At 40.0% G+C, this 24,495-nt stretch overlaps 1 protein-coding gene across 2 annotated transcripts in view; it reads right to left on the bottom strand.

Annotated features, from left to right (window-relative positions):
* Nucleotides 1-1,230: 1,230 nt before the first annotated feature.
* The window catches only part of CUL4B (cullin 4B), a 45,254-nt gene continuing 21,989 nt past the window's right edge, over nucleotides 1,231-24,495 (bottom strand). The window contains exons 13-21 of one of the 2 annotated variants that reach the window (XM_036739918.1): nucleotides 16,294-16,398; nucleotides 15,353-15,463; nucleotides 14,759-14,844; nucleotides 13,797-13,904; nucleotides 13,091-13,204; nucleotides 12,561-12,669; nucleotides 7,646-7,818; nucleotides 6,153-6,305; nucleotides 1,231-4,471 (exon numbers count right to left, since the gene is read on the bottom strand). In XM_036739918.1, coding sequence (XP_036595813.1) covers nucleotides 4,376-4,471; nucleotides 6,153-6,305; nucleotides 7,646-7,818; nucleotides 12,561-12,669; nucleotides 13,091-13,204; nucleotides 13,797-13,904; nucleotides 14,759-14,844; nucleotides 15,353-15,463; nucleotides 16,294-16,398 — 1,055 coding nt within the window. In that variant the 3' untranslated portion in view covers nucleotides 1,231-4,375. The remainder of the gene's footprint in view (nucleotides 4,472-6,152; nucleotides 6,306-7,645; nucleotides 7,819-12,560; nucleotides 12,670-13,090; nucleotides 13,205-13,796; nucleotides 13,905-14,758; nucleotides 14,845-15,352; nucleotides 15,464-16,293; nucleotides 16,399-24,495) is intronic. The other variant, XM_036739919.1, reaches the window with a different exon arrangement.

The following is a 24,495-nucleotide window of genomic DNA, read 5'->3' as shown; positions in this document are numbered from 1 at the left end:
GAAGGGAGATGCTTAATGGGTGATTTTATGGTCAAACACAGGTAAGAGGCCCTTGGGATGAGAAAGGATTGGAATGAATGAATGGCTCCTTATCAGTCGAATTCAAAAGCCTATGAAATCACTCAAGATACCAAAGTTATTCCTTGTTTGAAGACCTTGGGGATCAGGATGGCAAACTCAAATGCTTCCTAAAGCCAGTTGGTCATTAAGTCAGATGGCAGGACATTCTGACAGATAACACACCCTGACTTTGTATCTGATACTACAATAGCACTTCAGTCAGCCCCTTGCTTTTCTTCACGAGGTGATAGATAAACCTCTAAAAGACTGCCAACTTGACAGACTCAACTGCCCTTGGTCTTTTTAACATAGAGGCCCAACCACGTGTCAGTTTAGGAAAACCTACCATTCGTTTGGCTTTGTGGGATGCTAAAAGGACAGCAAGTGCTAGATGGACATTTTATTGTAGCGTTAACCATGAAGGGCACTGTGGATGCCTAGCCTGGTAGTCTTCATGTCCTGTCTGACACCCGCTGTGTCACACTTACTGACTGCCCAACCACATGGGTGGAAGGAGTTTCTTCATCCACCGTTCAGTTTCCCTGATAAATCCAGATTTGGTATTTAAAACAAAAACTGGTCATTCTGAAAAGCTGCTAGATTACTAGTCACCTTAAATGAGATTTTAAAAATACTATCCATCATGTGATCTTTTAGCAAAAACCAGGATGCTGAAGTACTTAGATGCTTTCATCACTTAACAAGCATAACTATCAAGTGTTATACTTTGTGCTTTCAGGTTTGCAAAGCACTTTTCTCCCAATGACTCAGCAGAACGTGAGCTCTCTGAAGGTAAGGACTGATTCGTTTGAGGTCTTTTTATACCCAGTGTCTAACCAAAAACCTTGGCACGTATTAGGTGTTTCTTGAATTGAACAACACTGGAAAGTGGCAGTATGAGTATTATGCCCATTTCGTGGAAGGAGAAGCTGAGCCTCAGAGGTGAAATTTATTTCTTATCAATATGCAGCTGGTAAGTGTTGAAAGTGTTTGGCCTTCTGGTCTCCGGACACCAAGCCCAGTCCGCTGTCCTTCCCCACAGGGCAGAGTAGCTTTGAAGTCCTTGGTGTCTGCACTAAATTCTTTGAGCATGCGACATGTTACAGTGATAAAGAGCTAGCTTACAAAGTGAAGAAAATGAAAGGCATTTGAAGCACACAGACGAGTGGCTTAATCAACACGAAACTTTTTAATAAAGAACACAAAATACCCAAAGACTCACTCTTTGAAAGGACACGTATTTACATTATTTACCAACTTCGGAAAGCCTCAGTACCCACTGTGAACCTGTTAGGAAACATGGCAAAGATTTCATGTGTGCTTAAGGGTAAAAGCAAGTCACGAGCCCTCTGAGGACTCTGCAGTGAAAGAGCACGTTCCCGTATTCTATCAGCCAAGCTTTGAAAAGGCTTCCTAGTCTAGTTCCACTGCCTCCCCACACGCATCCTTCAGACACAACTCGTGGAGAGTTGTTCTACAAAAGCCTATTCCATTTGGGATGGAATGCTGCTGGACTCTTGCAACTAAAACCGATTCAAAATAACGTTGAACAAAGTGTCCGATTAGATGCTTCCGGATGGACAGGTGACATCTCAGTTTAATGTTAAACAAATGTTGATAGTCAAGGGACTGGGAAAAAAAACTTCACAAGGACCAGCAGAATACAAATGAAAACCGCATTGAGCTATGCAGCTCCCTCATTTGCTATGGTCTTGTTTTCTCACGAATGATGGGCTTTGGCACGTCCATGTAAACCAGTGAACAGAACATGTTTTACCACATTTCTGCAAATGCGTTATTCAAGAGTGGTCATTTTTTTCTTACCTATCCAAAATTGAATTGAATAAAAAGCGAAAGGCAAAGTTATTGGTGTATACGTGTGTGTGTGTGTGTGTGTGTGTGTGTGTGTGTGTAGCCACACAAACACACACACACATATATAAAATCTTTAACCTACAGATAGATAGAATAAAATGCAATTTCTTATGAACTCGGCTGCTGTGAATTGCATGCAAGAGGTATTCTCTTTGTAATCTATGGCTAGATGCTGACACGTGTCAGTTGTGGAGCTGGCCTGGGTGCCTTGAGACTGGCATAACCACAGCCTAGCTTGAGGATCTCCCGAAGGAGATTGCTATGAGAAGAGGACTGATGCCCAAGCTACAAGAACTTCAGAAGAACCAGGCAAGACACACAAGATCCAAGGAGGATAAGGATGGAAAAGTCTTCCTCTCCTCTCTGGAGACCTAGCTTGGTTTTGCTGGGGTATGCTTTGTCTGCTGGCCTGCCAAGCCATGAAGCTCCACCTCTCATCTGAGAAGGGCACATGGCAAGATCAGAAAGCACAATTTGGACTGGTGTAGGTTCTACCCTTTAAACAGGCCTATGGTGGCAAATTATAAAATTCTTTAAAGCAGGGGATTTTAAAGCCAATACTCAATTATTTTAAGGATCTCTTTTTCAGAAACTTTTTAATAAAAATTTTTATTGGAGAAAAATAAGAGACGGGGAGGAAAAATAGCCCAGAACTTAGCCAACTCAAAAAGAACAGCTCTAAAAAAGTCCTTTATAATTTACAAAGATTTTCCAATTTTCATTAATCTTTTCTCCTGATGCTTTCTATTTTCTGAGTAACTGCTCATTTCAATTAATGCAGCCTCCAGTTTTAAAAGGGTGGCTTGCATGGGGGGAGGAATCTCTTTGAGGAAGGGACCTACCTACCTTCCAAACGGTGGGGGGGAGTGGTAAGGTTCCTGGCAAGGCCAAGCCCACCTGGGAGGGCGATAACTGGCGGTAATTTCCTTGTCAGATAAGCACTGGGCAAGAAAGGAGAGGAGCTGAGATCTAGGATACGGAAAAGTTGAGGCTTAAAAAAGGATTGGGAAGGCCTGTCAAGGCTACCTCTTGTTAGATAACCACATTCATATAAAAAGGTGCCAGAAGAGAGGAGCATGTCCTAGAGCTGGCCACAGGAGGCCACTAACGAGGAAGGGCTTAAGGAAATGTAATTGGCAAACAGAAAGGGCAAAGGCTACTTGGCTGAAGCTTGGGATTAATATCTCCCCTTCCTTGTGGCTTCAAAATGGTGGTGACATGGGTGCAATGTTCCAAAATATTATGCTAGTTTGGGGTTTTTAAAGGCCACTTATTTTCTGCTTGCACTGCAAGATGGACTTGACGCACTGTGGGCTATACCAGAAATCTCACCAACATACACATGCACAGTGGGAGAAAAGCAGCCTTTTCATTCTCCAGACTCCTCCCAATTTGGAAAGCTCCATCGTCTTGCTACCCTTTTCTGTGGTCAGTCATTCCAGCCTGGGACATTCTCTTGCACAGTAGGTGGCATCTGTGGTGTGGCTGTGTGTCAACTCTTTACACTGCAAGTGATTTTGAGAAGCAGAGAGGGACCAGCATGTCCTGTCCCTGAAAATCCCCAGATTCTGGAGGATTTTCTATTCTAGGACTTTTCAAGGAATTAGAATAAGGATAGGAGAAAATAAGCTCGACTTCAAATGGAAAGAGATCTGGGATGCTTTCAGAAACCTTAGCCCAGAAAAGAGGCCATCACTGTGCTAGCACAGTCAGCACAGCTGGGTGAGGGGCAAATGTCACTCGAAGCTTCACGGGGGCTTGTTTTCACAAAACACTGTGATTCTTGCTTCACCTGCTCAATATTTAGGAGCAGCTGCTCCAAAAACTTAAAAGACTTTTTTTCTGGGTAAGATTTGTTTTAAAAACATCCTTTCAGTGAAACAGAACATTATGAAGCAAATGTCAATACACTTGACCACTTAGTTCTCTTTGCAAGGGAAAGCACAAAACAGGTGAGTAACCAAAGCTCAGAATGGTTTTTCTATGTGATAAATCCATCCAGGATTCTGTACGGTATGTCACATTTGCATGCACTTTAGGCATCCTGGGTAAAGCCTCCTGTATAACAACTCAAATACTGCCTCCTAGTCATAGTGCATAAAGGAATCCACACTCCCCCCCCACCCCCCCTCCCCCAACAACCACAGGGACCCTTCACAGACCCCAAATCAAGTGACACATGAAAGATCAAATTGTTCAGAATTTGTTGCCATCAACTAAACATGCAAAGAGTTCAACAGCATTCTTCTTAAATGTAAACCGTGCTCTTTAAATGGGTGTATCAGCCACTGAAAAAGTCCATTTTACTATACTTCTCCATGAAATGGCTTTCACTTGTTGAGTCATCGGTAGTAGAAAAGAAGTCAATTAATTGGAACAACAGGCTAGTTTATCCACTGGCAACTGTGTACGACATAGCAAGTGCTCGAAGGCGAACGTTTTAGGCAATATAGTTGTACTGGTTTGGATTCTCTTTGTCTCTTTCCATGTAGTCCCTGTCAATTAAGGATTCTATTCTCTTCTTGAGATCAGCAGGCTGGAAAAGAAGGCAAAGGAAAGCCTGAGGGAGAGTCCTCAGCTGAGCTTGGCTCCCAATCAATCCCCACTTATGGCCAAACCCCCTCCCCTCAGAAGCCCAGGCTGCAGGTGAGCTACCTTCTGTTCCGTACTGGACACTCTCCAAGCAACAGGGACCTGTTTAACCATACCGAATAACAAACAAAAAGGAGGGAAATCTATTATCATGTCTTTAGTGACACTGCCATGCCGCAGTATTTCATTTCCTTCATTTTCAAATACGCAGGAGTAGGCAAAGTAGAAGAGGGTCTGGCTGCATCAGAGACACACTGTGAGTGAGGCCTATGCCCTCACCTCTATTCGCTTCTGTACCTTGACTTGTATCATGCACAAGTGCTATGTACCTTCTCTGCCCTGCTATCGCTCAGAACTTTCTGCTCCTTCTATCCTTCATACTATCTAGAGGAGCTATTTCAGAGCTGAGCACTGCTGAATGTTTTGATAATGAAGGATTACTATGTACAGTTAGAATGGCGCTGTTATTACTTATTCAATACATTTCTTTCAGCATGCTTAAAGAATCCCAGAAAGTCAGAGCTGGAAAGGACCTCGGGGGCCAACTGGCTCAACTCCTATCTCTGAAAATGCATCGAGATCTCCAGCGAGGTGGAATCCATTCATTGCCTACCAAGTGGACCACTCCCTCTGTGCTCAGCTCTCATCATAAGAGGTAAGAGCTTTCCTTTACATTTATAAACAGTTTGCAGGAAGTTGAGGATACCGACTTCCTGCAGATAGTTGGACAATATAATCTGTGAGCTGAATTTTAAGATAATAAGAATAAGAATGCATTTTAAACATCTGACCCGGGGAGCTGACCATTTAAAGGATTATTTTGGCAAAGTGAAAAAGCCCTTTCATATTAACCATCTCCTATATCCCCTGCCCCTAAAAAAGGATCAGTCCAACTCTCTGGATTGCCAACGTCTTTTCAAGCAAGGCAAACATCAGAATTCAGGAGTCCTGTATACTATGTGAATGAGCATTTCTGTCGGCAACTATTCACCGATTCAGAACATTTCAGAATGGGGTGCTCCCTGAAGGCAGGGACTATTTTGCTTTTATGCCTCATACAAAAGAGAGGCTTAATAAATAGTCATTAGGTTGGTTTTGTTGATGTTAATTGAACAATAGCAAAATTACTAATCCTCTAATTTACCAGAATTACAGTCTGCTATTTCAAGGCTAGCTGCTTGGTATGTGATTTTTTTCTCAGTTCATAGTTGGACAGGCTTAGTTACTGGGCATCCTATCAACAGGGTCAACTCTAACTCCATTACAATATAGATGTTAAGAGCTGATGCTACGGACTTACAGGTGGTATAGAGAAAATATACTGGTGATGATTTGAGAAGAATCAACGTGAAAATTTTCTACAAAATCTCACAGGTAGCTTTGAGCTATTGGGGTCTTTTTAATAAACTGTTCTTCCCCTGAAACCTGTCTTTTAAAAGAGTGTTGTATCTAATGATGCCATCAGAATCTAAAAACCAATCTAAGGGATCAATGGGAAATCCAATCCTTTTTTTTTCTCCAGAAGAGCAAAGGCCCAAACTCAAATACTCGCAATGACACTCTCTCCACCCCCTTTTAAACTAGAAGCACTTAAGGCAAGAAGAGGCAGGTGCTTGATCACTCACCTTAACTGGGAACTTCAACTGGTTATACACTTCAGAAACCAGCAGATTGTGGCCAAGGGCCTTTCTCATCTTCATGATTCTCACAATGGCAGCATCAATCTGATACTGTCGATCCTGAAAGACCCTTTCTGTAGTGCTTGCTTGTTCCTCTACCTGCAAGGTCATGTTAATAAAAAAAAAAAGAGGGTTGAAGAATTATTATCAAAACTCAAGTGTTCCTGGGCTGCCTACCAAACGTTCACATTTGGCAGACACAACATGATCATTTTTTAAATCATCTAAGACTTCTCTAAAGGAACCTTTATAAAAGCAAAAAGCAGTGCTGTGTGTCCAGTGGATTGTGCCCTGAATTGGGAATGACTCCAAATTGGACCTGCTGTCCCATTTTTCCCACTGACTGTGGGTTTGGCACTGAAAAGCATTGGGCTTCTCAACTGTAAAGTGATAAAAATACAAGACTTCCACAAGCTAGTACTTCCATCAGGCCACGGTGAGGAAAGCACTTTACAAACCCTGCCATATTTGAGCATAGGAGCACAGGGTGAGAATGGAAAGGGGGCCTGCAGATCAATCTAAACTGAGTCTCCCCACTGCCCTCCTCCCCTTTATCGTAGCAGGCCTAGAGATGGCCACATAAATAGTCCAAGTGTGCGCTCCAACATCAGGTCCTCGGATTCCAAATCCTGGGCCCCACCAACACAGCAGGCCAACTGCTCATCAAACGAAGCCAAATGAAAGGAGTCTCTGCTCTCTTCCAAGTTCTGCCCCCTCTTCCCAAACGAAGGAGCATTAACACTCATTCTTGGAGCTGTTTTGTCCAGTGTTGGAAAAGGACTCCTGCTAATACACCCAGAGTCTTTTACTGACTATAGCACTTGTCTGGGAGGTGGTGGGGCCTAAGGGTGGGGTTCCCCCCCACTGGGTGAAGTTAACTGAGTCATCTGGCTATGGTTTGCACCTCTGACCTTTGTGTCAGGAACACCCTTCTCAGCCACTCATCCATGCACAAACTCACTACAGTTATTCCAGACTTAGATTCAGAAGGACCAAGAGCTGTCAGTAGTTAAATTGGTTTGATTCCTAGACATTTAACAGAGGGAACCTGAGCTGAGGAGTACAAGGTTTCTGGGAAAACTCCAGAAAGGATACAGACAGAATATTTCCAAGATGTGTCATATATCCAAACATCCATAGCAGAAGGGACCCTTTCGTAGACAATGCTTGCCTAATCCCAAAGACATTAAGTAGAAAAGTGGTATTCTAAACTAAAAGGTCCTGGGAGTTTCAAATTGATGCTATGATCACAACTTTTTCTTTGTTCACAAAGATGATCACAACTGAAGCTCATCTAACTCAGTAGATTCTTCCTCAAAGTACTAGTCACTCTAATAGATCAAGATGTGATCTCAGTAAAAGAGTGGTAGGACACAGAGTTAATCTTAAAAGCGTCAAGGAGAGGCAAGAGACATTACAAAACAGAGAGAAGAAAATACCGTTTCTTTCATCTGGATTTGATTGATTTTTATCCTGAAGAGCTTGTGTCTGAAGTCATCATTGCAGGTAAATTTATCACCGTCTTCCACATCTTTGCCCTTTGGATTTTTCGCCAGAACTCTAGCTTTGCCACAGGCTAACGACTGGAGTGTTCTCCTCAATTCTCCATCCTCTGAAGAAGAAACAATGGTTTAGGATGCAGGTCCTTTGTTCACAGACATAAAAAAGTACGATAAATTTTTAAGAAGGGGCCGGGGGATGTTTTCTAAGGCACTTTTGTTCCATCTCACAAGCACTAACTACCTCTACCCTAACTCCCAGTCTTCCCTTGCAACAAAGGTCAAAACAAAACAAAAAACCAGTTCAGCAGAACCACCCCAGACATTGGCACTATCTAGTGGGTGCAATATGCTACACCCAGAGTTCCCCCACATCTCCAACCAAAGTGCAGAGAGCACATTTAATATGGGATCTGGCTCCTGTTCCCATCCCTCCACTAGTGTTACACTGTACAAAGAACCCTGAATATGGAATCAGGAAAGAGCTCAATTTAAATTCTGCTTCTGACACTTACTAGCTGTTGGACAGACCAAGGGCACATTACTTAAACTTGGTTAATCTGTACAAGAGGGTTAAGAATACTCTCACTACTTACCTCACAGGATTGTTGCAAGGAAAGCAGTTTCTAAACCTTAAAGCGCTACAGAAATGAATTATGATTATTACTGGAATTGCTCTTGGATGTTATCAAATGATGTCCTCTTTGGGCATAGCCAACGAAGGGCCTGTTCTCAGTCTTCCTCCTGTTCTTGTGGCTTCAGTGAATAGCTCAGTGGAGATGACCGTCAAATCAACAGTTCACACCCTAACTTCAGAGAGAAACTACCTGCCCATAACTTGCTAACCTGCCGTCTCTTACCTCTGCCTCATTTCTCTGAAACCTGTTTTTGGCCTCCTTCCTGTGATGACCAGCCATTCCACCCCACCCTGCTACCCCAGCCTTGTCTCCCACCCTTTGAAGTCTAGACCTCATGGTCAACCCATTTAGCTCGACGCTGTCCTCAACCTTTGAATCTCGTCTCCCTATTCTCCTACTGATTACGCCTTGCCAAAGGCCAACCCTGGATTACCCCTACCATCTCTGCCTTCTCAGCTCTTACTCAAAGGCTGCTAAGTACCTACTATGAGAGGAAATGGCAACTGAGATGACCAGGTCCACTACAGAATTACCTTTTCGAATCTCAGCTGCTCTTAATTGATGCAAGGTAATCTATTTTTCCCTCATTGAAAAAAGCTACTCTAAAACTCTTCTCAAGCCTCCCTCTCAGGTAAAGAGCTCTTATCTAATTAGGAAAAAAAACCCTATCCATTCTCTATTTTCCATTTCAAACCCCACCTCACCATTCCTCTTCTCCCTCATTTATTCCAGGCTCTGACAAACAGGAGCTTCTTCTTGTCAAGGCTGGCCTTTCCACTTAAACCCCCAATTCCATCCCCTCTCTCCCCTCCTCTGGCAATCTAGCCCTTCGATTACCCCTTAAGACCTTCTTTATCTCCTTCTCCTGGTTCCTTTGCTTCTGCCTGGAAACATGCATCACCAGATAAGCATGTTTCTCATTGTCTCTGTATGTACGCTCAGTGCCTTGCACTGTGCCACTTGAACTGAATCTTGCCCAGGACCATCAAATTCTATCTTCCAGCCCTCTGTTTCCAATGACTTTAACCTCTTCCTTCTTCTTTTACAATCCCATTACAATCTGCCAACAAGCATTAAGCTTTCTTCCTTCAAAATGCTCCTTCTTCATTAGTTCTACAACATCTGCAACTGACACTCATCATCTTAGACCTGAAAACAGCATCTTACTAGGTTGCATCTCTTCTCTTTTCCCCAGTAAAACTAATCTGCCATTTTTTGTTTCAAAGGTTGGCATTTCAAACGCCAAATGCCTACCATAGCAAGTCAAAACATTCCCTTGCCTATCTATCTACTTACCCAACACTATTTCTCAACTACATACAGCCTAGCCACAAAGTTGGCCCAACCAACTCTTGGACAGGAACAAAATCCCCTCCCTGCTTTGATTGGTGCCTTCCAGGAGCAAATCCTCAGGTCAAATCAGCATCTGGCCAAGGAGCACACCTGGATTAGATTTGGGTCATTTGGCAAACTTGCAGTACTTTGAAGACAGGTGCATCTTACAGACCACATCTGATGCAGAGGATGAAAAAGTAGAGAGATTCTACCAAGAACATTATAAGTTCCTTCAATAACAGAAAATGAAATGGAGCATCTCAACTGTTAGGGATTACATGGTGACTAATGTGGAACTCAGAATCAGCTTCTGTACACAGTCAAGTCTGATCATGTGCTTCAAAGATCAAAATTAATACTAGGTTAGATGATACCCAAATGAGGTGATTCAAAACAAGAGAAGACCCTTACATACCAAAAGAGTCAATAAAAGCATTATTTGTGATAAAAAACTGAAAATAAAAGATGCACCTAACAAATGGGGAACAAACTACAGTCTATGTTGTTAAGTGATGACAAATGTGAAGAAATCCAAGAATCATGTGAAAACGTAAATATGTGGAGTGATGAAGAGTAAAGAAAGGAGCACCCAAACTATCACAATATGAAAGGAGTGTTGTTTTGTTTAGAGCAGATTTGTGATTTCACTGGTATGGAGAACTGCCAGCCAAGTGAAGAAATTCCTTCTACCAATATAGACCAGCTCCTGCAGGACAACACTAACAGGCAACAAAAATAAGACAATGCAGGTGCTATCCTATCAATGATACAGTGCATTTCTTTCTTTCTTTCTGTTAACAAGTGAGGAATGAAGAAGAGGAATGAAGAAAGTGCCATGTACTATATGAGTCACAGCCACACTAATTAGGTGGTTTTCAGGGAATAAAATTGGGGGTGGGGGAATGGTGTGATTTGGGTGTTCATCGGGAGGTGTCTGTTGTGTCAAAACAAGATGTATTAACACTGAATTAGAAAAGTAACGATGAGAAGAAAATGCATGCAATTACAACACTTCCAACACAAGCTTTTTAAATAAGCTGTTGACTCTGAAAAGCAGACAAAAGTACTGAGACTGACATTTAGAGAAGTTTAAATGATGTAAAATAACTGTCACAAAGAGGAGGCCAAAAGAGCCCAGAAAGTGACCCAGCCAACAAACACTGGAAAGTAAAAGCTCCTCTGCAAAACATGATGGAGGAAAATTGCAAACTCCAAATAACACCTTATACAAGCTGCAAGAAGCAGTTAGCCAACTCTAAGACCCAACTACACCAAATCAGCTCAAGGACACTCATGAGCCGAAGTAAAAGGAGCAAAACAAATAGACCCCAAATGGGATAGATCAGCCAGTGTTTCTATAGTGATTTATTCTCATCGTTGATGATGGTGAAAGGACCTTTGAATACTCTAACTCTTCAGCACTCAATAGGCTATGTGAGAAAGCAGAAATGACACACAACAAAACCAAGCCGAGAAGAGCAGCTGGAACTAACCAAATATGGAAAGAGAAAAAATAGGGAAAGAAATCCAGGTTGGAAATGATAAAACTCAAAAGGCACTCAGGGATCAAATTTTCACCCTCTTGCTTCCGAAAGAACAGGAAAGTGTACAGATCATATCATTACCTCCAAGAACGAGAACGGAGAAGAAATCGGCAACTAGTGACCCACATGTTTACTTTTCCATGTCTATAATACTTTTGAGGATAGTCCTTACACATCTCATGGGTATCTTTAAGAAAAACACAGTGAACAGGAACAAACCTGCTTCACAGACAATTCTCTGTAGAAAATGTCTCCAGGATCACAGACTTAACTAAGGTGTAAAGAACCTAAGATCCCACTTTGTTATGTATCCATCAAGTCTCCAATCCAACAACCATAAATCATACTAAATTCCTTGACAGATACAACCACTGAGATAACCTCGTTCCAGAATCCCCTAGTTAATGATGCTGAGAGCCCCAAACAGGGAGACACGTTTATCAAAGGTGTTCTCACCACTGTCATAGGAGATGCCTTGTACAAAGTCCAAATGAAAAATGAATTTGCTTTAGATTGTGAGGGTCTCCACGTCTTATTTGCAGAGGACACTTTGCTGACTACACCAAGCCCCAGAAAACAGCAAAAGTTCCTCACTAGCCATGGCCACTCATTTTTTTTTCTCCATACAGTGTGAAAAAATAAATGAAGAATGACATTATTTGGATGGGCCCCAGAAATGAGTAGAAAGAGAAGAGCAGACAGAATGGCATTTGAGAAAATGTGCAGTGCTTTCCCATGATCTCAGGCTGCTTCTGACTATAAAAGCCCATCTTCTCAATACTAAACATACTCCCATTTACTACTATATGACTTCTGCAAATCATGAACACCAGTCTCGGAAGAACTAAAATCACTGGAGATCCAAAGGGCAATGTAGAGACACCTTACGATCCTGCAGCCTACTCATACAAAAATGGCGTGCATGACAAGAGGTGTAAAACACATCATCAAGGACACGGATGAGAGGAGAAAGAGGTGGGGGCCAGGCAGACAAAAAAGGGTGAAGATACCAGATGATCTGACTGTGGCACTGGGAGCCACAACATACTCAACAACCAAGAGAAAGGCCCGCCAAGCCTTGATTCGCTTCTCCATGAAGGATTTATGGAAGAACATAGACAGGAATATGAGAACAGCTGGTTGTTATCTACATTGTGGTAGGAATACCACTGGTGAGATCACAAATCCATCAAAAGATACCTATTGTGCTGAGAAGCAGTATCATGTGTAATGGTTCTGAAATCACTGTTCTCCTTGCCTCAGAAATTCTTGAGGGCAGCCAGGCCCTACAGTATAATACTGAGCATTAAGCCGATGGTTGACAAATTCAGTACAAACCTATTCCTGTTGCTTGCTTGATGTCTTCCAAACTGAATTCTTCACCTTCGTTAAACATTAGCAGCACCAGAGTTTGGAAAAGAGACACCTGGAGTTCCTTTTTCCCCTGCTGAATAAAGACAGGGCTTAAACGTTACTATGAGAGACAACATGGCCTAGTGAACAGAGGGTGAAAGGGGACCTGGGTTCAAGTTCTGCCTCTGACATATACTGGGTGTCTGACCCTGGGCCGAGTCTTTTAATTTTTCAGTGCCCCAGGCAACAACTCTTACAAAACTTCAGTTACACACAGCTGCTGACCTGCACTGGTGGAGGGAGTTTGCTACACAGATGAAATTGGTCTAGAATAACAGAAAACCCCACATTACTATAAGAATAGAGTGAAAAGGCATCACCATATTGTGGAGCTATTTCAGATAAATGGACAAAAAAGAAAAGGGCTGGATTTTTTTTTAAATGCTCCTGGCAAAAAAGAATGATTAAGTAGACATGAGGAAGATTCAAAAAAAACTCTGGGAGCATCCACTTGCCTCTTTAAATTCTGCTTTCAGTACACAATGTCCTAGAGTTGACTGCCACTGAAGCTTCCTCCCACTGTGTTTGCCCAAATAAAAAGTCTTGAAAATCTCCTGAAGTCTCACCATCTAAAGAAATGAAAAAAAAACTTTAATTAAGGCCTGTCTTCATATACTGCATTTACCATCCTTTAAAATATGTAACCGAAAGTTTATTGGGTGTATGTGTGTCTACCATTAGAAGGACATGAAGTTTGAGATGTTTTCTAAGCAATGATGGAACACTATCCAATCTAGCTACCACCATGACACACCTTTGTGAGCCAGCTGTCTGGAAATGGGTGCATGGCTGGGGAAGGGAATAATCTGAGTAAGGAATGGAGCCTAAAAGGGACTAGACACACAACTGACATCATCAGCCATACTCCCAAGAAATGAACTAAGCAAAAAGACATTAACATGATGGTGTAAGAATACACAGTTTATATTTGGTGCCGGTATCGCTAGTGAAAAACAAGAAATCTTATAGCTACACACACACACACACACACACACACACACACACGAATTAGGCTTGGAAACCTTTTCGGGTCTCAAATTCCTCTACTACAAAAGGAAAGGAATGGACTGACTGGACTAAACGACCCCCAAAGCTCCTTCCAGCTCCAAATCCTATGTATTCTGAGGTACTCCAACATTTAAGTTCTATCCAATGACTTACCTCAGTTGGTAAGTGAACCTCCATAGGCACATACGTCGGCCAATAACCCATTGTCAAGATATTCACGGTTAATTCAATGCTCCCAGGAAAATTTTGGTTTTGTATATACTATAAGATCAACACACAATGAAATTTCATGAGAAAAAGATGTGTAAATCCTTTCTTAAAGCATATTTATATTTTATAATAGTGGTTCGTTTAAGAGATTCCAAGGGGAAGCCGGGTGGAGCTATAGCGGATAGAGCACTGGCCCTGGAGTCAGAAGGACTCGAGTTTAAATCCAGCCTCAGTCACTTACTAGCTATGTGACCTGGGCAAGTCACTTAATCCCGTTTGCCTCGCCTCCCCTGCAAAAAGAAATTCCAATTCGATCCTTTAGAAATAGCAACCACCACTCCTCACCTTAATCATATGAAAATTATCATAGAATCATAAAGACAGTTTCCTTTCCAACAGGGCCCAAATGAACAAGATGTGTGTAAGGATGCCAAAGAGAAGCAGCACCAACTATCACAAAATTTTACAGGATGCTTTACCATGCGTTTATCAAACCATGGCTTTACCCAGGATCATTTCGATTTAACAAATGGTAATGTTAGGTGCCATCCTATAATGCGCTTTTATGTTTCATGTCACATTATTATAAACTTCAAATTCAGCATCGATAGAACCAATTAAACTTGTCTTGCAACTGTTCCCATTTTCAACTGCTCCTCTCCCACTCCCCTCCAGGTCTTCAGCAAGGCTTTTGGTCTACTCCCCCTTAACGCAGGCTGATTTGCAATGACCCTAAAAGCTCTCCAAGCATGCTGAATGTCTCTCCCTCTTCATTTGTTCTTTTCTGTGATTATAGGTAAGTTTGAAATGCTTCTTGTCTCAAACCTTTTTTCTCCTGATCCCCACCATGAACCACACATAGAATGAAGAAGATGCTGTTTAGCTGTGGGGCCACTATGAACTACCTGTTTGAACTGAACCATGATGTCTTTCGACAGCTCCATGTCTTTGAACATTCCTTCCAGTTTGCTGGTGAACGCAGCTCCACATTCTAGGGGAGAAACATTATACTATGCACAATGTATGACAAGAGTTTTAAGAATGAAGAATTTCTAGCTCAGAAGGTACGTTACCATAAAATATCCATGATGTGTTCTTAAAAGTTAAAAGAAATATAAACTCAAAACCCAATACCCCAATCATAAATGCAAAGTCCAAATTCTCGATCCCAAAGTGACTTTATCTCATATTTGGACAATCAATAAAGTAGGACAGCTTAAAGCAATCTAAAATACTATACATATCCATGCCTCCCATCCTACCTTAAATACAAGAGCGTATTTGTCTTAGATTGGCAAAAAATGTCATAAGACTTGTACATCTCATTTCATTTTTCATTAATCCCAATTGCTTAAGAAATTAAACTAAAAAATGGCAGGAAAAATTGCACAATTTACAGAAAGGTACAAAACTGAAACTACAGAAAAGCCCAACTGGGATTTTTCCACTGGAATCCCACGAAAATATGAGGAGAAACATCAAGAGAGTGAGAACTGTACCATGCTTGAGTTTGGAAAGCATTGACTTCTCAGCATCTACTGATGCACTCTTTCCAACCAACAGTCTCTTGGCTAAATCCTTCTTATAAAAGGCTTCAAAGACATCTTTCCCTGCAACATTTAAAAACAAAACAAACAAGACCATGCAATGAGAAAACCTAATAAAATTTTCACTAATAATATCATTAACCACAATGTATCACAACTACATTATTCAAAAGTTATTCTGATAAAACACTGGATTTCGAGTCTAGCCCCAGAGTTCAAATCTTAGCTTTTCTATTTACTTTATGTGTGACCCTGGGCCAGCCCCCTCCCTGGGCTGGGACTCACTTTCTCTTCTGCAAGAGGAGGAAGGGGGACTGGATGAACACTAAGATCCGTTCTCCTACTAAATTTTATAGGCCCAAAGGTCTAGTTACTCCACTGGACATGTGACATTGGTCTGAACACAGTCCTCACTCCTAAAAGACTGATGGGAAAAGGAAAAAAAATATAATGACATATACTAAAGAATAACTTTAATTATAGGCCACACTCAAGTTTACATAGGCCAGATTTAAAGAAAGAGTGAGGTTTACGTTCAGGCTAATACAACAGCTAGACTGTGCCTGCTACTAATAAGGTATATATTAACATAAGGATCAAAATGAAAAGAGCAGTGAAAGTTCCAAAAAGACATTGCCTAGTGGCCATTTACCAACAACCTCCTACTTGGTTCAAGTAGCTTGCAACCAACAATCCTTGTTAGAAGGTTAAAACGAAAGTACGAGACAGTTCCATAATGAGTCTAAGTCAGCCTGATGAATTCAACTACAGGAATAAGACCCTTAGCTCTGCCTCCCCAACTTACTTTTCCCACCAGAATACACACAGCTTTTCTGTGGAGTACCTAGTTTTAATTGGAGGGGGAAAAGTTCCCACAGTTCAGAATCACTCACCGTAAATGAACCGAAATATAATCATGATCTTGTCCAACATTTTCTCAAGTTCTTCATCTGTAGCTTCTTTGTTACCTGCACGGAGCTTTGAATCCACGTACTTTGCTAAAAAAAAAAAAAAAAAAAAAAAAAAAAAAAAGGTGGGGGGGGACGGGACGACAAATGGATTATTTAACGATGCTTAGTGGGTGGACATCGTACCAAGAATGCTCACTCAACAGTTCTTTCAACCCTGTAGAAGCAAGGTACATGCAGAGTCTGCAAAGTCTCCAGAAACATTCACATCCATTTTTAATTTTTTAAAGAAAGCTACAACGTGCCTAAGAACTGCTAGATGACTAATTTCTAGTTATGCTTTGGGACGGTCCACAATAAACCAAAACCAAGATGCTGACCTACCTACTGCTCACATGTTCCACCCGCACAAAATACAAGAAATACTAAACTTTACTCAAGATACAGTGTCTTTCTAAAGCATTTGGGGTCTTTACCAAACGCTTCAAAAGAAAGCTTTGGGTGTCCTGTAACAGTGACACATACAGAGGTTTTAAGATGACTAAGCTTCCAACATGGGAGACAGAAGAATTGTGTGGGTAAACATCTGGCTTTAGAAAGTTTTAGAAGTGTGCTCACACAACAAGATGTGAGCACGTATGTATTGTGTGTCTTTGTGTGTATGGTTGTGTGTGTGTGTGTGTGTGTGTGTGTGTGTGTGTGTGTGTGTGTGTGTGTATTGCTCCAATCCTGCTGCCAGGTAAGAAGGGATAAAGAAAAGAAGTTGGTTCTTACAGGGGTAAATATTGGTTTTCTAGAAAATGAGATCTAGGTAGCTGGCTGAGGTTATAGAGGAATTCTGAAGTAGTAGTGATCCCTTTCACCTAATGCTAAAATCAGAAAAGGCAAGCTCTGGATGGAACAAAATGTTACAGAGATGCCTTGCTTATAAGACATTGTAGAGAAATGCAATGTGAGTTTTCAGCAACACTCACGTACCCAAACTTTCAAAAATTTAATTAGCTACAATGTTTGAACAAAGGATATTTACAAATAGCAGTAGCAAAAAAATGAGAGACAAAGTACATGGGAATGACTGAATAAGCTGTGCCCAAAAAATGACATATGTAAGGAAGCCTGAGAAACAAGGCAAGATCTGCACGAACTGATACAGGTCAAAGAAAGCAGACCCAGGAAAACATAGGCAGTGATAATAGTGAAACAAACAAAGATAACAGACATTAGTGCCCAGTGCTGGACTATGTGACTCATCCTAGAACACTTTTCCTGAAGAGGTGTTGGGGAGAATGAGGGAAGGGAGGAAGTAGGCATCCATTAGGTGCCCACTGTGTGCCAGGCACTATGCTAGGTGCTTTGCCAACATTATCTCATTTGATCCTCACAAGGACCTTGGGAGGTGTTGTTATATCTATTTTGCAGATGAGGAAAACGTGGCAGACAGGGTGAAGTGACCTGCTCAGGGTCACAGATGGGAAGTGTCTGAGACAGGATTTGAACTCAGGAAGCCAAGTCTTCCTGACTCCACGCCCAGTGTTCTTTGCACTATAGCGCCACCTAGCTACCCTTAGCTAAGAAACAGGAAGCAACAAAAGGTTCTGAGTATTCATTCAAAAGAGCATCACAATACCTGCTTTCATAAGAACTCCTCAGGCTAACACTCAGTGCTTACTTCCTCTTACTTTATTCATAATTCTAACACGCCTAGTCACGGGTTGTGATTAGTACTCAACAGATTAGAGCAGAACACTGGAAATAGGGGCGGGGAAGTACTTAGCACAGCTCAGGGAGAGCAGGCACACTGCTGACAGCAGAAACAAATAACAGCTGAAAGCAATAGAGAGGACAGAAGCATGAAGTCTGGGGCCATTTGGTGTGGGAACAAATGGTCCTAAATGTTATTCTAGAAAGCTTCATTGTTCTATACATACAATGAGATGTATACAAATACAATGAGAGAAAAGTGTAATTCAGCTGCTAGAGGCTGGCCTTAGAGCCAGGTGCAGCTAGGAGCAAGCCTCATCCAAGCTGTGTGGCCCTGGGTAAGTCACTTAACCTCTCACTGCCCCACTATCGATTAGAGATGACTTGCTGATCTGCACCAGAGAGTTTCCACAACAGGAATTCCTGAAACTAATGAAAAACCAAATCGGGACTAAAAATAAAACAAAATTAGGGATACGAGGATAGCTCTGTGGCCATACATACATATACATGTGCATGTGTTGTGTGTGTGTGTGTGTGTGTGTGTGTATGTGCGTGTACTTGCTCTATCTGCCTGGCAGCAGACAGTCTTACAGTGAGAAAAAGTAACTTGGCCCAGGTGCCAAAGACAGCACAGGGTAGAGGTATGACTTGAATCCAGGATTTCCAAAGCTAGGTCTCCAACCACCACATGGCAGCAGTATGGTTTGTTGGCTAGAGAGACAGCATATGATGATACCAACGATAATAAATGAGCATTGCTAAACTAACATTTATATATTTGTAAAACACTTGGCACGCATGTCATTTTAACTTAACAACAACCCAGTGGGACAGGGAAGTATTATCATCCTCGTTTAACATCTGGGTAAACTGAGGATCAGAAAGGTTAAGTGGCCTGCCCAGGGTCACAGAGCCAAACTGAAGTAGGATGTAACCTCAGGCCTCCCTGACTTCATGTCTAGCTATCTAGTCACTGGCCACCTAGCTGCTGTCTCATACCTACTTTAACTCTCGACTTCTCTTTCTCTCACACAGAAAAATGTATCTACTGATATATATAAATATAAATGTGTATATATAAATAATTCTACTTACATAGAAATACATTTTTCCTATCTATAAACAAGTAAAATAAATATTTTTTCATCTGTCTGCATACATAGCTGTTTTTAAAGTATCTCAGCCTCAGTATTGTTCTGAGGATCAAAAGAATTAACCCAAGAAAAATAACCTGCAAGCCTTAGAGTGCTATCGAAATTCTTATTTTTCAGCTATACATCCACATGTATATTTCCTACACACAGAGACAAGTGAGATATAGTTTAACATGTAAACAAAGCATAGAGACAAGTATAAACATATGTGAAAACGCAAATTCGTAAAGTGAATGGTAATGTATGAAACACACATATGAATGGAGACTTCTGAATGAATGGCTACAAACATGTGAAACATGAGAACCGACCCATAGGCATACTTACGCAGATAACTATACAAAGATACATGTGAAACATGAATGAGTGCCTACAGGTGAATCATGAGGGAATGGGAATGTACATGCGAAATATATATGAAGGCTAAAGAGATGCATGACAGGTAAAACACAAATTTATGAGTGATAAATATATGCTAATGAATATATGTGAAATTAACATGAATTGATATATCGCACATATGAAAATATGTGTTCCACACATGGAGAAGCATTAATGGATATATATGAAACAATCCGATGAATATGTGTGAATAATATATAACATGTATTCAAAGAGAGATGCATGCAGGTGTGTGAAGAAACATCCAGAAGGGCACCTGGGTAGCAGAGGGAGCGAAGAGCAACCGCTAGACTGGGAATAAGGCCTGAGTACAAAACCTATCTCTTGGGGCAGCTAGGTAGCACAGTGAGTAGAGCACTGGCCCTGGAGTCAGGAGGACCTGAGTTCAAATTCAGCCTCAGATACTTGGCATGTGTACTAGCTGTGTGACCTTGGGCAAGTCACTTAACCCCAATTGCCATGCCAAAAAAAAAAAAAACCCCAAAACCAAAACAAACAAATCCTATCTCTTATTGACTATATTGAGCCCGAGAAAGTCAAAACTCTCTGTCTCAGCTTCCCCATCTGTAAAATGAGGATTATTAATAATAGTACCTAACTCACAAGATTGTTGTGCCAATCAAATGAGATAACGTACATAAAAGGTTTGGCAAACTTTAAAGCACTAAATAAATGTTTGCTATTAGTATTGTCATTTTAGTGTTACTATTAATGCAGGAAGATGTACGTATATATTATATATATGTGTGTGTATAAAAATGTGTGAAATATAGACATATCAGAAACATAAATGGATAGACATATTATATAAAACATACAAATGGATATTCTGTGAGACATACAACATATATGAAAAGCTTATGGAGATACATGTACCTACATATGTTTGGAGGTGCATACCTCATGTAACACATATTAATGGAATGATGTAACTTTGTATACATGAAATACGTATTGAGATACATACAACTACATATACATATGTTTGAGTGTGAATGTGAGAAAGGCCTATGAATGAACACACACACACACACACACACACACATCAATAGAGTAAATGTGTATGAAGGAAAAGATGCACATGCATGCACACTCACATAGGTTTATAAAACACATGGAGATGTGCACAACTGCATAGATATGCAATGTACGTAGATGAATGGAGATATGGACATCTACAAATAGGTGGACATCAATATCCAAATAAATGGTATAAAGTATAAAGGAGATGTACACATATGAAGGTATACATCTACATATAGACTGGAAATGCATGTAGATATGTATATAACTATGTATGTACAAAATGAAAATAAATGGAGGGATGCATCCATGTGCACATATCATGTGTATATATACACACTTATATAGATATATGAAATGCCTACAAAAGGAGACAAACGTACTGATATTAGATACAGATATTAATAGAGATACATATCTACATATGTATAAAACATATGGATGAATGAAGATACAGACACCTATATATAAACATGTTTACCTAGAAAGATAAAATGTATAAAAATGAAGAAACTATATATATGAACATGTACTGAGAGATGAAATATACATGAAGGAATGGAGATGGACATATTTACATCTATTTTTCTCTATACACATAGATATAGCTATGTGTGTATATAGGTGAAACAAATAGAAATTCAGATCTAAATAAAAGGATTTACAGAGGGAGATGAGACATCTATACTATAGGTAAATATCAGAATTTACATAGCTAAAAAGTACACGAAGAAGATTATAATAGTGCTGCCTGAATACATACAACTAGGAAAGGCAGATGAATGGAAATGTCTACATACGTGCACACACACAAAAGAAATGTGTACAAAAGATGATGCGTGTATCAACAGATTAATGTATACAAAACTTATATATCTCCATAGATGGCATAAGAAATGTATATGAAAGAAATCGCATACATTAATCTATATATGAAAGGCATATGAAAAGCTAGAGACTTCACTATCTACATATGTATTTATGAAGGTATGGATAACTAAATACATATGCATGCGTGTTTGAATAAAAACCAGTTGCATCCATCTATTGAAATTAACCTATCTATATGACAAACATGTCTAAATGGAGATGTATGCAGCTACCTATCTACAGAGAGACATCTATATATAAAGATAAAACATGCATGAATGGAGATAAAGACATCCATATCTAAATATATGAAATACATGTGAAGGGGGATCTAGACATATACATGCAAACATCAACATCTGGATAAATGAAATGTGTCTGAATGGAGATAAAGATGTCTAAACACAGAAGCATCTACATAGAAATACAAGGCATCTGAATGGAAAGGTATACATCTACCTCTATGGTACCTCCATGTACCAAATAAGATATGGTAGAAATGGAGATAAAGACAAAGACAGACAGACAGACAGACAGACACACACACACACACACAGAACACAGGTAGCTACCAATACACAAGTAGGTGAAATGTGTATGACCTTTTAACAAAATAGTTATCCGTCTACATAAAAACATAACAATTTAACAAATATTAAGAATGGAGATACAGACATCAAAACCTGTAGATAAAACATGTGTGCATGAACTGAGATTACTGTATCTAGATATTGTAGGTGAAATGTATATAAATAGGTGCATAATCTACATATAGGAATAAATGTGAGGAGTATAAATGGAGATAGACATCTACATGTAGAAGTCAATAGATACAATACATATGAAAAATACATATGGATGTATATGAAACAGTACAAAGATGAGGACTTCTAGATGTCAATATTAAACATGCATGAATGGAGAACTACAGAATACACACATATGAAACACATAAACAAATGGAGATATACACATCTGAATCTTTATATGAAATGTGCGTGAACAGAGAGATATAAACACACACACACATATATATATATGAAATTCATAAAATGAATAGTGATGTGTAAATCCCTTTCCCCTCTTTTCTCTATATGAAACCCATATGAATGGAGATGAATACATCCATACTATATAAAGGTGAAAAGCATATGAATGGAAATGTATGTGTACGTGTATTTATGAAGTGTGTATAAATGAATGAGGCAAACGTACATGTAAGATGCATAAAAATTAATAGACATTTGCACAGATATCTATAATGTCAATAGCTGGATAGAGAAAACATGAATGGAGAATATAAATATATACTTATATCAAGTTATATGCACACACAAAATCTAGAATATATCCACATAAATGAAATGTACCCATGGAGAGACATGCAGACAAATGAATAATGATGCCTATATCTGCATAAATGGAGATATGTATATCCACATATTTATATGAAATGTACATGAATGACTAAAGATCTATAAATCCACATACATATGAAACTCCCATAAATTAATGGAAATATAGACATTGATACATATCTATGTGAAACACACATGACTGAGTGGGAATATTGACAAATGTGAAATGTATATGAAGAGACATATGAGAAATGCCTACAGACAGAAAGACATCTCCGTATACATATGAAAACTCTTGACTGTCAAGACAGAGAGACAGGAAGAGAGAAGGAGAGGCATCTGTGTATAGAGATACAGACAGATGAAAACACATACGAATGAATACAACTATATGTGAAATATAGTTCTTATCTGTGTTGGATGGGTGTGCCTGCAAAGCACATGGGAACAGCTTAATATATGCATGTGAAACAGAAACATATATATAAGTATTTATCTTTACATGTGAAACATTATCTGTGATGAAATATGAACTATATCTACATGATCAAGTATATGTGTATATGTGAAATGCACACACTAAGGGACACATAAGCCTGAATCAGATACACAAGTGGACATGTTTAGCACATGTAAATAAAGGCACACATGACAAATATTTCTATGAATGTTTATAGATGACAAATAGAGATACAGATTAAAAAAAAAGCCTGGTTACATATATGAACTAGATCTATCTATACAGGGACAGGGCCCAGATCTGTGACATCCTCAGTACCAAGGTGGGGCTGACACCTTCTCTGAAAGCTGGGGGTAGGACCTCCAGGCTGGCTCTGGATCCACCCTGCTGTGCCCACTCTCATAGATTATGTGCGTAAAATAGAAAGGGTGCGTGTGTGTGTGTGAATGAATCACTGAAAAACAGCATGTATACATATACAAATGGGGAGAGCCGCAACTATTGGAAAAAATATATATGGATTGAGAGACATGTAGATAATATCTATGATGAATGCATATATTAGGTATATACAAAAGCATGTGGCTATGTGTCTTCGTGTGTATATATAGGTATGTATGTACATATGTATAAAAATACATCCCCATGTATTCTCTCTCCATCCACAAATGTAATAGTTTTATCTTGCCATCCATCTTTGACTTTTCCTCTATCTCTAATCCATTCTGTGGACGTCTATACCCACATATATTTTTCATAATCACACCCACACATTCTTTTCATCCAGAGAGCTCCATGTTGCTATTTCATATATTTCTCCCCTATATCTCTCACAAACAATCATCAAGATTTCCATCCCCTTTTCTTACTTTACTATACACCGATGTTCCCGCTCCATCTTTGAGCACAATAACTATTAATCAAAATAAAGGGGAATGGTGCAATGGAAAATTTTGTGTCAGGAAAAGTGGGTTCTAGTTTCAGCTTCACGTGGTCCTTGTTAAACACGTAACCTTCAGGGTAGAGTGGAGATAATCACAATTCTCTCGCCAGCCTCTTTCCCATGGCTGTGAGAGCTAAATGACGCATGCACAAACCCTTTAAAAACTCTCCAGCACTGGGCAAATCTAAGGCAGGATGATCATCATCTAAGTGTGCACTTATCAGCTCTAAAATTTCCATGACAACCCCAATTTAGTTCAATTTATAATGATTA

This window comes from Trichosurus vulpecula, chromosome X, assembly GCF_011100635.1.
Source record: "Trichosurus vulpecula isolate mTriVul1 chromosome X, mTriVul1.pri, whole genome shotgun sequence".
Lineage (NCBI taxonomy): Eukaryota > Metazoa > Chordata > Mammalia > Diprotodontia > Phalangeridae > Trichosurus > Trichosurus vulpecula.
This window is presented reverse-complemented; position numbering and strand designations above follow the sequence as displayed.